The following is a 14,337-nucleotide window of genomic DNA, read 5'->3' on the forward strand; positions in this document are numbered from 1 at the left end:
GTGCCTGTCTAAACACAGAAAATAAAAACAATAAAAAAGCAGAAAACTCATTTACGCAATGAGCCAAAATACTTGCGTTAATTCGTACGGTAAGCCGATATAGCCGTCGTGCACTTTGACCGGGGCACAGTGCGTGTCACGTGACCTCGCTCAGCAACAAACATGGCGACCCAAACATTGTCACACGTTGGGCCAACCCAGGTGGAATAGCTTATGAGAAGAGAGACATCTGACAGGAATTCGTCGGTGGCAGTAATTGGCCTGTGAAAAAAACAACTGTCTTACCACAAAAGGCGTGAGAACTATCAACTGAAATGCGGCGTGCAGCGTCTCTACCGCCGTCATCGAGACAAAAATCGCGCGGGTATGATTGATCGCTGAGATCACGAGTTTATATGATCATCAACAACAACAACACAACAACTTCTTACAAAACACTGAATTAGTAGGACTTTTGCTTACTGTGCATTCCTTCATCTCCTGGAAGAATTAATTCCACTTCACATTTTTAAAATATAGAAATGAGGTTTTTTGCAATAATTGTTTTTTTATGAAGGTATATAGGCCTAGATACGTCAATACAAAAGTTTGGAATTTTTTGGTTGTAAATTGTAATGGTACGCCGGGTTAATAAGTACAATCCAACCAACGCTGGTTGAAATTAATTAAGTTAATTATGCTCAATGCATTCTCAATGATATTTCACGTATACAATGTCGGTTATTGTCAAGTTTTGTGGGTGGAGGAAAGTAGAATGCCGGGGAAAATACAGTACACCTTTCTCAGCAATATTCCCTGTTGGCAGGCGATATTTTGGTAGAAGACGTGACCTTTAGCAAACATTGAGCCACTGAAATGGCTTATTATCACCCAATCAAACAGAGTTGAGGGCTCTCTTACCTAAATTCACGTGTTTAATCAAGACATGATCAAAAAGTCTACATTGAACCTGAAATTCTTGTGCTTGGTGTCACATATCTTTTTTTTCCCACAAAGCTACATGTCCTCCTGCCCTGCATGTAATTGGGACTGTGTAGAATGCTTTACACCTACAGTCCACTGATTTATCACAATTTATTATATTCTTGCACACCAACCATTTTGTTGGGGCCTCTGTGGCCGAGGGGACTAACACGGTGCAATGACCCAGTAGTCTCACACCAATGCGGTCGCTGTGAGTTCAACTCCAGCTCATGCTGGCTTCCTCTCCGGCCGTATGTGGGGAGGTCTGCGGATGGTTGTGGGTTTCCCTTGGGCTCTGTCAGGTTTACTCCCACCATAATGCTGGCTGTCGTCGCATAAATGAAATATTCTTGAGTATGGCGTAAAACACCAATCAAATAAATAAACCAACCATTTCTTTTTTTTTTTTTTTTCAGAGCTACTCGAAGCGTGGTCAGTTTGTCAACTGTTAGTGGATCACGACATAAACCGGAGCTATTGCCAAGTCGAAACAACAGTGACGTAATTTCTGAAACCTCTATACCGTATCGCCTTCCCAAGCTCTCGCAACCTAACTCTGTTGCAGGCCGTTCGGAGGTTCAGGTGCTTGATGGAAAAAACAAGATCTGGAGTCGTTTTGGATACCAAGATGATGAAAGTGCGAGGTATGTGAAAATATTGTCATGAGTCATTGTAGTTATATTTGCTCTTGTCGTGTTCTATAAAAAATTATTAACCCTGTTGTAAAACAAATCAAGTCCCTGTTGTTACGAATAACAAAATTTGTTTGTCAAATTTGTTTGTCAAATGCATGTAGTTTTTAAAATTGCTGTGACAGTCAGACTCTAATAAATAAAAATACATGAATAACAAAATTTGTTTGTCAAATCAAGTTTTACATAATTAGTAAATCAGCTGACAAACCAGTGGAAATGTCTGCATGTAGTTTTTAAAATTGCTGTGACAGTCAGAGTCTAACAAATAACAAAAATGTATGAATAACAAAATTTGTTTGTCAAATCAAGTTTTACATAATCAGTAAATCGGCTAGCAAACCAGTGGAAATGTCTGCATGTAGTTTTTAAAATTGCTGCGACAGTCAGACTCTAGAGTAATGAGATGGTATTTATTTATTTATTTGGTTGATGTTTTACACCAGACTAAAGAATATTTTACATGTATGACGGTGGCCAGGATTATGATGAGAGGAAACCTGTCCAGGGGGAAACCCAGGGTCATCCGCAGGTTGCTGGCAGACTATCACACGTACAACCAGTGCATATATGTTGCAGATTTGTAACACCTACTGAATGTTGCTTGTTTACTTTGGGCACACATAAACATGATCATCATACAAATGAATGCTATATGTATTTATTTATTTATTTATTTGATTGGTATTTTACACCGGACTCAAGAATATTTCATTTATAAGATGGTGGCCATCATTATTGTGGGAGCAAACCGCAGGCAGAGCCCCAGGGAAAACCATGACCATCCACAGAATGCTGGAAGACTTTCTCATGGGCATCCGGAAAGGAGGCCACAGTGAGCTAGACTGATATTGGCTATGAAAAATTGCATTGAAAAATGCATTTTTATACACAAATACATGTAAAGGTGATAAAATGTTACTTTAGTTGTTTGAAACATATTGCCCAGTAGGGTATTATTCTATGTTTGAAACAAAGCTTGAGATATTGTTCCAAGATCAATGAAACTCGCAGAATCTTGGCAAAACGAGTAACAAAAAAGGTTAAAGAATGATGCGTCAAATACAGCAAGCAGAAAATTGCTGGGTATGGAAACGAGGTATGTCCCAGCCAAGTCCTTACCCAGTTATAACAGCTTTCACCCTGATTTTACACTTTCAGGTCACCTCCTAAAGACCCTCTTGTCTGGAAAATTTACGTTCCACCCAAGTCTTTTGTGCAACAGATGAGGCAGACAAATCTGGCAGCTCCGCATTTTCGTGACGCTGTCATAGCTCCATCAAAATCTCACGACTTTGAGGATTTGTTATATTACAGAAGGTTTGTGACAGAATTGTGTTAAACCTTTTTTTTTTCTTGCTTTCCCCAGTGTTTTTTTTTTTTTTTTTGTTGCCATGATATGGCAGAGATATTGCAGATATGGCGTTAAGCCATTCATTTGTTGTTCTTGGCCGGAAAAAACCATCAATTATTGTTGTAGCCATCTGTCCGTGTGTTCGTTTGTTACTGTGATATTAATTATAAGTTTCAAATCTTTTGTTTCTAAGGACTTATCTGAGGCCTGTTCTTACATTATGAATGCTTTTAAGCTAAGCGAGACAAAGGTTTCATTTGTGTTTTTAGTTCCCAGTTAAAATAAAACCAGAGGGGCTTTAGGTCCACATTTTGTCGTGGCCTATACCTTATGAGGTGTAATGGAGGTATACTTGAGGTACATCTGAGGTGTACCAGTGAGGTGTGGCATATCTGATGTGAAATGGAATATGTGAGGTGTATTGAAGTTTATCTGATGTACTGCCAATTATGCAAATTTATACCTCAAGTACACCTCTGTGGAAGTGTGGCTTGGAAAGATTAGGTAAAAAAATATGATGCCGGATGTGTGTCTGAGGTATAGCTGTACACATATGCTTACAGCCAAGGTAGATGTACCAGAGTGTAACTCACATTTATCTCTCTGTTATCACTTTTATTTTTATAGAAAACAGGCTTAAAACACTAAAATGTTGGCTGTATAAATTATGGATAAGTTTAAGCTGTAAGTTTGTAAGTGCATGCAGTTCTTTGTTTACATTACCTGTAAATCTGAATCACTTTTTTGCACTAAAACTTTTGTGTTTGGGTCCTCAATAAAAAGTTATGTGTCCGGTACCCAGTACTGAAACCTTAGTTGAACAGCAGGTCCAGTTTCTGAAGGTGCTTACCTTTCAATTGTTAAGACACATGAGATATGGGTTCAAAACTGGTTATTGGCAGGGAATTTCAAGACGAGCAGTTTTAAACATTTGTTTGCTGAAGACTACTAATGTCTTCCAACTGACAGTTTTGTTTATCAGTAAATATGTCTGTAAAAAGTAAGTTTGTCAATACATAGAAAGTTTGCTAGTAAATGAAAAATTAGTGATTATGCTGTGACATATGAGCCAAGAAATGGTGCTTTCTCTACCGCTTTGACCAAGAGGCATAATTCGTATGATGGAAAGAGTTGTCTCCCTTAGCATGCCAGTCTCATCACCTTGTGAAAAATGACACTTGTTTAAATATAAACAAAGACATTCAGAGTCGGTTTTCATTTCACTATAGATGTAATTACAGGTGAAATGAGTATTGCAGAAAATGTTTTGTGTAGACACAAACATTTTCAGCCCTGTGTTTAGATTTCTCAAGTGACATGTTTCACTTGATTTTTATTGTCATTTATCGTATAGGACTCCTTTTTATTGTTTGATTAATTTATTATCAGAAAAACTGAAATGTTGGTACCAAAAGTGACATTTTATGTTTTTGTCGAAGTGTATTTTTGTAGGGGGAGGAGGAGGCATGGTTGGGTGGGGGGGGTGGGGGGGGGGGGGTAGACAAGTGAAGAAGACTCTTGTATTTCAATCTGCAGGTGTTCAGTTTACATGAAGAACATACTCTTACATCATAAGAATATTATTTCATGAGACATTTTGAGCGAGGGGGCGCAGTGGCCCAGGATGGTTGTGGGTTTCCTCTGGGCTCTGTCCAGTTTCCTCCCACCATAATGCTGGCTGCCGTCAGATAAGTGAACTATTCTTCAGTACGGCGTAAAACACCAATCAATTAAATAAATATAAGACATTTTAGATTCATCTATGGCCACACGTTTACTTTTTGGGATGTGAAAATGGTAAGACATTAGTTTGCTACCATTTACTTTTTTCGCTTTTGTTGATAGGTTGTTACAAGAGAAATCTCAGAATGCTGTGCAGGATGCCTGTCCTGCACCCCCAGTCACGAGGACCCCGTCACCGAGTAAATCCGCTCGCAGTTTGCGCTGGACTCTCGGGCCTCATACACATTCAAGCTTTGATAAGAAGGTAACAATTTAGCCTTTAAACTGAGTGAAGTGATTTATAATTGAATTGATACAGTAAAAGAGCTTTCATGTTTTTGTTGAAAAGGTTTTAAAAAGTAGTTTTTGGATAATTCCAGTAGAAGCCTGCTATAGTGAATGTTTCTCATGGAGCTCTGTGTTTTTTGTTTTTATTTTATTTTTTTCTTATTTTGTTTATGATTTTGTTTATGTTTATGCCTGTTTTCTTAAAGGTTGACAAAAAATGACGACAAAAATTGGCAAGTTTAAGATTTGAACATTTGACTTGGTGTTTGAAAAAATGTGATAAATCTGATACAGCATACTTTTGTTCTCATGTGAATTGTTAAAGATCATTTCATAATAACCCTGTTGTCATTTTTTCAATCAATTTTCTATATTTTTAAATCTTTTTTGTTTTTGTTTTATTTTTTGTTCGTATCTTAAATTAAACCAGTGATTATCAGTTACCTGAGAAAGTGGTAAGGTGTACTTATCTTGCTTATGAACATTTGTTTCAGGGGCGTAGCAGAGTTCAGGGCCCTTACTCAAGAGAGTTTACTGTTACATGTATGCCTCCGACAAATTGGCTGAAAATGAAACTGGGACGACTCCCTACGCGACCTTTTATAAAGGTTTAAGAGTTGTAGAGGTCAAAATCCTTGAACAGCTTTAGTGTCTAATTTAAGACTGGGTACGGTTTTTATACATTTATTTACATTTTCTCTTTTTCAGGCTATTTTTGTAGTCCTCTGATTTGTATTACAATGTACAAAATGGCAGTCCATCCCACAAGCAGGGCTGGTGGTATAATTCAGCCAATGCTGTTTTATAGCCCCTTTTGATGAGATTTTCCGTACGTTTTGGGTACTTGATTTGTCAGTGACCAGTGAGGTCACAGGTTCAAACCCGTCACTTGCCTTTCCAGCTTCAGATATAAATCCATAAGCCTGAGTTACTAAGGTGTAATAAGTTAAAAGTGTTTTTGACACCATTCAAATAACTAAATAAAGAACTATCCTAATTCCTCAAATGAAAGCAGCAACTTTCAGTGCAATTTTTGCATATTTTTAATTTTATTTTGGAGATAAAAGTACATTGCTTGGATTGGCCAGTTTCAGGGCTTCACAAAAAGCATTTTATTTTATCAGTCAACACAAAATACTTCCCTCAAAATATGCTTGAAGTTTGAAGGATTACAGAAAGTTAGTCCTTTTATGATAAGATTTAAACATATTCCTCTTGACTGTAAAGAAAGTGGCCTATGGGAGTTTGCAGTCCAACCATGCAAATTACTTATCTTTTGACCAATGACAGGAGTTGCTCACAGAAAACGACTTTCTGATCGGTTGATTTTCAAATTCTGTATGTATGTCTGTATGCTGATGTAAATGTATAATTTTTTATTTGTTTCTCAGATTATATTTAGTGTGATGATACTTTTGAATTGAAATTTTTTAAGATATTTGAAGGGAAACTTTGCATGATTTATTTCAAATAAAATATTCTGCTTATTTTAACCTGTAATAATTTGGTAAATCATTTCTTGAACATAGCTTTATAGCGTCATAATCAAAAGGCAGCAAGGAGACCTTCTGATCAAAAATGTTTTACTTCTTTGATCTTTAGTTGAATATAAGCTTGTGTTTATAAAAAAATTCTTTGTTATTTTTAATGAAAAAAAAATGTGTAAAAATCACTTACAGAAACAGAAAAAAACACCAAACAAATATCACAAAAAATACACCTGTTTATTATAAAACTGTGTGCTTAGTTCAGAATTAGAATGACGGGGATTGTTTGCATTAATTTAACAGTCATATTGGCCATTTTTCTGGAACGTGCCTTTTCAGAAGTTTTAATGTGCTACAAATGAAATGATTTTTGTTAAATATATTTATCTCTATGTATTGTGAGAGGCCAAAGTGCTAAACACCTTGCTGACAACACCTCAGATATATTGCGTTAATATGGCTTGTTATGTGATATCATGTTATGTTATACTTTATATGTATGATATTTATTAATATGTGATATTCGATTGTGTGATAGCGTAGTAGATATGTGGTATATGGTGTGTGCATGACCTTTGACAAACTTGTCGTGTCGTGTGGTAGTGAGAGCCTCCCACCATAATACTGGCTGTCCTTGTGTAAGTGTCGCCTGTTTGATGTATTTATTTGGTTGGTGTTTTACGCCATACTCATCCACAGGTTGCTGGCAGACCTTGCCACATATGAACGGAGAGGAATCACCTACTTGATAGATGATGTCATGTTTGATCTGAGCTGTTTGAAAAGTCAGATCATGTGAGCTATTTAATATGTACTGTATTACATAGGTGTGATATTTGATAGGTGGTATATTAGATCGGTGATATTTGACAAAGGTGTGATATCATGTTAGATAATGGGACATTTTGTAGGTGATACCATGTTATGTATGTGATTCCTGAAAGGTCATGTTTGTTGGGTCACCACGATATGGCTGCAAAACTGCTGGTTTGTCAGTTATCATTCATTTATGTTTATGTGATATGTGAAACTTGATATCTTGTCTGATATGTGATTTTTGACACTGGGTATCTTGTCTGATATGTGATATTTGACACTTGATATCTTATCTGATATGTGATATTTGACACTGGGTATCTTGTCTGATATGTGATATTTGACACTGGGTAACTTGTCTGATATGTGATATTTGACACTTGATATCTGATATGTGATATTTGAAACTTGATATCTTGTCTGATATGTGATATTTGACACTCGATGTCTTGTCTGATATGTGATATTTGACACTGGGTAACTTGTCTGATATGTGATATTTGACACTTGATATCTGATATGTGATATTTGAAACTTGATATCTTGTCTGATATGTGATATTTGACACTCGATATCTTGTCTGATATGTGATATTTGACACTGGGTATCTAGTCTGATATGTGATATTTGACAATCGATATCTTGTGTGATTTGTGATATTTGACAGTCGATATCTTGTCTGATTTGTGATATTTGACAGTCGATATCTTGTCTGATATGTGATATTTGATACACTTGATTGAATTTTGATATTTGTATTTATTTCCTATGAATTTATTTATTTATTTATTTATTCATTCATGTGATTTATTGGTAATAATGACGTTTGTTACATTGATCATAAGCACCAGTATTATAAGCCTTTAGTAGAACTTATTCCACTTGTAACTTCAAACTAGAATAAATGAACTATTTCTGGTTTGAAGTTACAAGTTACATGTTTATACTTTTATGTACAAAAGGTCTCCATTTCTGGAGTATTAGAAATGTGCTGTGCTTATTCAAATCAGCTGTTGTTTTTTTTTTATTATTCTTTTTTCTTTAGAAGAGATGGGTGTAATGTTCAAAATATTTTTGATGTGCCAAAATTTTGTCTTGTGTCTGTCCACCTTCTGGAAGTCCAACAAGTTTTTGACTCAAAAGCAGAATAATAGGAGCTGGTGTATAGGTAAGTGGTTAATCATGCTTACCGTTCCAGCGCTAGGACTCACAAGTTGTGGGTTCAAACCTGGCCTTGGTCGGTGTATTTGTAGATTTGGTTCAGCTGCTCTCAGTGTTTAAATGGCAATAAGCAGTCATCTCAGGCTTGACTCAAAAGTAAAATGCTTCTATGTTAATGTCCAGGGAGAGTTAGGTTAGGTTAGGTCAAATGATACACTCTGTGACAGATTATCAAATAAGTGTAAAGAAAGATGTTACACCTCTGCTTTTTCTTATGATACAAATTTCAAAAACTTCATGGTTGACTTTTTTTCTTTTTCGATAGTTTTTCTCAACTTTTTCGTTTTGAAATACCTGTATCATAAGGACCCCCTTTCGTATTGATATTTTGTGTGTGACATGCTTTTTTAACCAATATTATGTTTGGCATAAAACATTGTTTTTGTTGCTGTGTTGAATAAGCCAGCGTTATTGCATTAGGTAAAGCTGTAAAGGGATCAAACCCAGAAACGTTCATGCATCTGCGTGGCTGATAAATGATACATGTTGATAGGTTTATTGAATACATCACACAAAAGGTCATGTGTTCAGAGTAGGGTTTGAATTGTCTGCCTGGTGAGTGAGAGGGCACACTGGATGCACTGGTACTCAGATGTGATAAGTGAGCGGACTAAGATTTGAATTGTCTGCCTGGTGAGTGAGAGGGCACACTGGATGCACTGGTACTCTGATGTGATAAGTGAAAGACTACGATTTGAATTGGCTGCCTGGTGAGTGAGAGGGCACACTGGATGCACTGGTACTCTGATGTGATAAGTGAACAGAGTTGAATTTCTCTTGCCAAAATAAAATAAATTACAATAAAGTTTTAATTGCCATCTATAAGTGCATTTTTAGAGACAAATAAATGTCCCAAAATATAACTTTTGGGGCTCATATTTACAATTTTCAAGGATAATCTTACTTGCTGAACAAATCTCAAAGTAAGATTAGGATTAACAGAAATCTCAGAAAGTGTATTGAAAAAGGTTGTAAAACTTATGTGTAGGCTAATGAATCAAATTCTGACCTTTTTTATGTAAAGGAAAGGTCAGAAAATTTGAAAAGGTTGAAGAAATATGTAAGAATGTTCCTTACCCTCTTACATGTGAATGTGAAATGGAAGTTATCAGTAAATCATGATGTGCAACTAAAACGGTTACTTTAAATTTGCTCAGATATGATGCAGCTATATTTAATCTAATATTTAACATATTAGTGTTGGTTTTATTTTTGTGTAATATTCCTGTTTAATTTCCTGATATTAATATATGCATGTAAATGTGAAACAAAAGTCTGTACATAAAAGCCCACTCGGAAAAGGAACACCTGCACCAGCTGAAGCCCCCTATTTCAGATGGGCTTCAAAGGTGCCTCCAACAGGTTTAAAATACTCCTTCTAAAGCCCCAACGCTTATAAAGGGCTTCCCATGTGCTTCATTTGAAGCCCCTGAGAGCAGTAGGGGCTTCAGAGGCACTTCACTAGCTTGAACAATTTTTACGCTCCCATACAGCATAGTTTTGCAGGGGGGGGGGGGCGGGTAGAGCACTTCAGAAACTTAAGACAATTATTCAGCCACCATGGGGGCTTAAGAGGCACTTCAACAGCTTATAAAGCTGAACAGCCTACTAGGAGGCATCAGAGGCACTTCACAAACTTGGGCAGTTTTTCTCTTAGCTAGAACGAATAAATGAAACATGCGTATGTATGAAAAAAGTGAATTCGCTAGATATTGTTTGTGTTTCCTGTAAGATATTTGTTTTACTTGATTTTATCTGGTATTTCATTCTGTGAACAAAGATCATGTTTTTGTGTAATTCTTTTGCATTTTTCAGTATTATATCAAACAATTTTCCATGTACATTTACCAGGGCTTTTTAATATATGTTTTGTGTGTTCTTGTGCCTTATCAGTATTCAGGTGTATTGAAGAATTTTGTTTGTATTGCCCTGTTTTATTTGATTCTATTATATATTGTTGTACTATACATTTTATCTGTGGTTTTTTTCTGTGAAGGGTAAAAAGTTTGAAAATCACAGTAATCCAAGTTGACGTTTATTGATTTCAATATTCTTACCCTTGTGTGAGAGAAAATTGGGAAAGATGGGAATTTGCTTGTCTTACATTTGTGAATATTACCTGACTATGACACCCAGGTGTGTGCTGGGAAAACTTTGCCTCTAATACACTTGAGAACATTGCCTGGCTATGAGACCTAGCTTAAAGACTATGTGCTGTGAAAGCTGTCTTACTCTTAGGAACATGCCCTTACAGAACACCCATTTCCCATGAAAAGGGCACACAGTGGGCGCTAGGAAAACTCTGTGTTGCACCTGGGAACGTTGACTAGAAGCACAGTGTGCTTGGAAAACAGTTTATAAGAGTTGGAAGATCGTCTGACATTAGGACTCCTGTGGAAAGAATACACACTGTATCCTGGTAAAAGTGTGTTAAAGTCTGGAACATTGCCCCACAAGAACACCCACCTTCCAGTGACATAATACACGCTATGTGCTGGGAAAGAACACACACAGTGTGCTGGTAAAAGTGTGTTAAAGTCTGGAACATTGCCCTACAAGAACACCCACCTTCCAGTCACATAATGCACACTATGTGTTAGCAGAACAGTGTATTACTTTTGGGAAGATTGCCTTGCAAGAACACTCGTCTCAAGGATAGAATACTCAATGTGCTTGGGAAACTGTGAATAAGAGTTGGAAGCACTGCCTGAGGAGAACAGCTTTGGAAAGAATACACACAGTGTGCTGGTAAAACTGGAGAAGAACATGAGCACTGTGTGTGCTGGGAAAACTGTGTGTTACACTAGGGAACATTGCCTTACAAGAACACTGTAGTGTGCTGGGAATACTTTGTGTTACACTTGGGAACATTGCCTTACAAGAATTTTAGTGTGCTGGGAAAACTTGGTTTTACACTTGGGAATATTGCCTTACAAGAACAGTCTAGTGTGCTGGGAAAGCTGCGAATAAGAGTTGAGAGCAGTGACTGACAAGAACACCTGACTCCTTTGAAAAGAATACACACAGTGCTTGTAAAAGTGTGTTATTGCCTGAGCAAGTGTTACACTTGGGAACATTGACCAGCTGACAAGAACTCTCCAAGCCAAGGGAAATAAATGTACATAGCATGGTTGAAAGACTGTATTTGACTTGGAAACATTGCCTGACCCAAAACACCTGAACCCCAGGGAAATGAAGGTAGTGAGTGCTCGTGGGAAATTGTGTGTTGCATTTGGGGACATTCCTGACCCAAAACACCCGAATCGCAGGAAAATAAACGTATTGAGTGCCCTTGGAATGTCGTGTGTTACACTTGAGGATGTTGTCTGATCCCAAAACAGCCGAATCCCAGTGAAATAAACGGACTGATTGCCCATGGAAAGTTGTGTGTTACACTTGGGAACATTGTCTGACCCAAAAAGACCTGAATCCAAGGGAACTAAGCGTACTGAGAGCCTTGTAAAGTTGTGTATTACATTTGGGAACATTGCCTGACCCAAAACACCTAAGAGCTCTCCAAACCAAGGTAAATAAATGTGCATAGTATGGTTGAAAGACTGTAATTGACTTGGAAACATTGCCTGACCCAAAACACCTGAATCCCAGGGAAATGGAGGTAGTGAGTGCCCTTGGAAAGTTGTGTGTTACACTTGGGAACATTGCTTGATCCAAAACACTCGAATTACAGGGAAGTGAACATACTGAGTGCCCACAGAAAGTTGCGAGTTGTACTTGGGAACATTGCCTGACCCAAAACACCCGAATCCCACGGAAATAAACGTACTGAGTGCCCGTGGGAAATTGTGTGTCACACTACGGAACATTGTGTGACCCAAAAACATCCGAATAAACGTACTCTGTGTCCTTTGGGACGTTACACTTGGGAACATTGTCTGCTGCGCAATGTCAGTATACTGTAACTAGTGGAGAATATCCGTTAACTGCTGAGCACGAAGCGAAGCAGCAACGAGTACTATTTTTAAAGTCTTTGGTTTAACTGGACTCGGGGTTGATTCCTGGTCTCCCGACTTGGACGCTGACACTCAATCTGTTTGGCCACCTAAGAGGTCCCTGAGTTATATAAAATTATGTAATATAAGAGTTGTTGCTATGTACATGCTGTTGTGGTCTTTTATATATAAACCGTGTTGTGGAAGAAAATATATTGGATATCTGTTTACATTTGACTTGGTGAACTGTTTTAACACACACATTCTGTTCGCGTTATCGTACAGAGTGGGACGTGTTTTCCTTGGCGTATTTATTGGTAAATCAGTAATTTAGGAACACGCCGGGCACTTCGGGCAAGCCGGGCACTTCGGTTTCCTCCACCCATAAAAATGCCCGCTGTCATACGCAGTAACTCCAAGTGGATTGCACTTGCATGAGTACGAATTAAATCACAATTAAATAAACAAATAAAAGTTTTATTTTATAAGAGCATTTTAAACTTGAAGTTGGTGATCGTGGGACTTTTTCAAAACCGCAAACAATGTTACAAATATCTTGCACGAAGTCCTGCGGCGATCACTTTCCCGCCGAAGTTCCATCATACCATGCAAAGACTTTAAAATGGTACCTGTTGCTGTCTCGCTTGGCTCTCAGCACAGAGAGGTTACAGCAAGGAAACAGGACTGTTTGGCCCGGTGTCAGTATAATGTGACTAGGCGGGGTGTCATGATACTTCCGTGGCTTTAGTCCTTTGGCGGCATTGACTCGCGCAGCAATAAGAAGACACCGTATATGTACACACACACCTAATGACTGCTTGGCGTTATTTGACAAACAAATTGTTAGGTACGACGTTAAACCCCAAGCATTCAATCATTCATTTCGAAGTTCCAATGCAGCACACGCCAGGTGTTCGGCTCATTCTGTTGGTCAAAAAATGCTTCATATCTTTTTACAGATGGTAAGAATTTTGTCAAATGAAGTTGGTTTACCCCGGACACTGAGTCTGACCGCCGTTCTGTAAGTAAAATCAATAAACAATCACTAATCAATACAATGCATGGTGAAGAAACATGTAATGTGTTCATATGTGCGCTAGGAAAGGGACACAACCTTTTCACCACATCTTAGTTGGTGGTACTAGGATAATCCCCCCTGGATAGCCATAGAGCGATATATAACACGCGGATCACAGTTTACACATATTTCTCGCTGAAGGCTGTTTACAGGTAGCACCCTATATAGGCGTAAATATACTCACGAGCAAGCGGAACGCAAACGAGATACAGAATCGATTATGATTGGCTGGATTGAGAGGCAAAACCAGGTTATGCCATCCAGTCAGATTCAGATTATGTATCCCTTTAAAGTTGGACAGATTTTCCTGCTTTAGACGTATACTTCGTGCTAAATGACGTGAAAATAACTTGTTTTCCTTAAACATACAGGCCCTTTTCTGGATATATGCATTTTATAAATTAGCGAATCATGTTTTATTAATGTGATATTTTCAATTTGGATACGCATGCTCATTGTACGGAAAGATGAAACATGTACGTGAAGAATGCGTGCAAGGGAACAAGTGGACAAACGGACGGGATGCCAGACAAACGGACAGGCACAGACAGATATAGTATACCTTTCTTCATTTTCATTTAAATTAAACCAATTAAGAAAACTGGTTTTCTTAATGTTCCCCGTATTTTATGCATATTTCCCTTCAGTGGTCGGAAATGACGTCATCGATGGACATACTCAGAACGCAGGATCAGTTTGGCGCCCCCAGTTGGGGTTCCCCACCCAACTGTTTTGACACCTATCATCGTTGGCGTCAGCACAGCAT

The 14,337-nt window shown here is 37.8% G+C and overlaps 1 protein-coding gene across 1 annotated transcript; it reads left to right on the forward strand.

The window, feature by feature from the left end:
- The first annotated feature begins 200 nt into the window (after positions 1 to 200).
- LOC135464964 (uncharacterized) lies at positions 201 to 6,144 on the forward strand. Its single transcript, XM_064742550.1, has 5 exons — positions 201 to 364; positions 1,380 to 1,607; positions 2,817 to 2,975; positions 4,855 to 4,996; positions 5,514 to 6,144. The coding sequence occupies exons 1-5, from the start codon at positions 315 to 317 to the stop codon at positions 5,631 to 5,633; spliced, it is 699 nt and encodes a 232-aa protein (XP_064598620.1). The 5' UTR covers positions 201 to 314; the 3' UTR covers positions 5,634 to 6,144.
- Positions 6,145 to 14,337: the final 8,193 nt, after the last annotated feature.

Source organism: Liolophura sinensis, chromosome 4, assembly GCF_032854445.1.
Source record: "Liolophura sinensis isolate JHLJ2023 chromosome 4, CUHK_Ljap_v2, whole genome shotgun sequence".
NCBI lineage: Eukaryota > Metazoa > Mollusca > Polyplacophora > Chitonida > Chitonidae > Liolophura > Liolophura sinensis.

Coding starts and splice junctions, on each gene's coding strand:
- LOC135464964 (XM_064742550.1), top strand. CDS start 315: ATGCGGCGTGCAGCGTCTCTACCGCCGTCATCGAGACAAAAATCGCGC. Junction 365..1,379: donor TCGAGACAAAAATCGCGCGG/GTATGATTGATC, acceptor TTTTTTTTTCAG/AGCTACTCGAAGCGTGGTCA. Junction 2,976..4,854: donor GATTTGTTATATTACAGAAG/GTTTGTGACAGA, acceptor TTTTGTTGATAG/GTTGTTACAAGAGAAATCTC.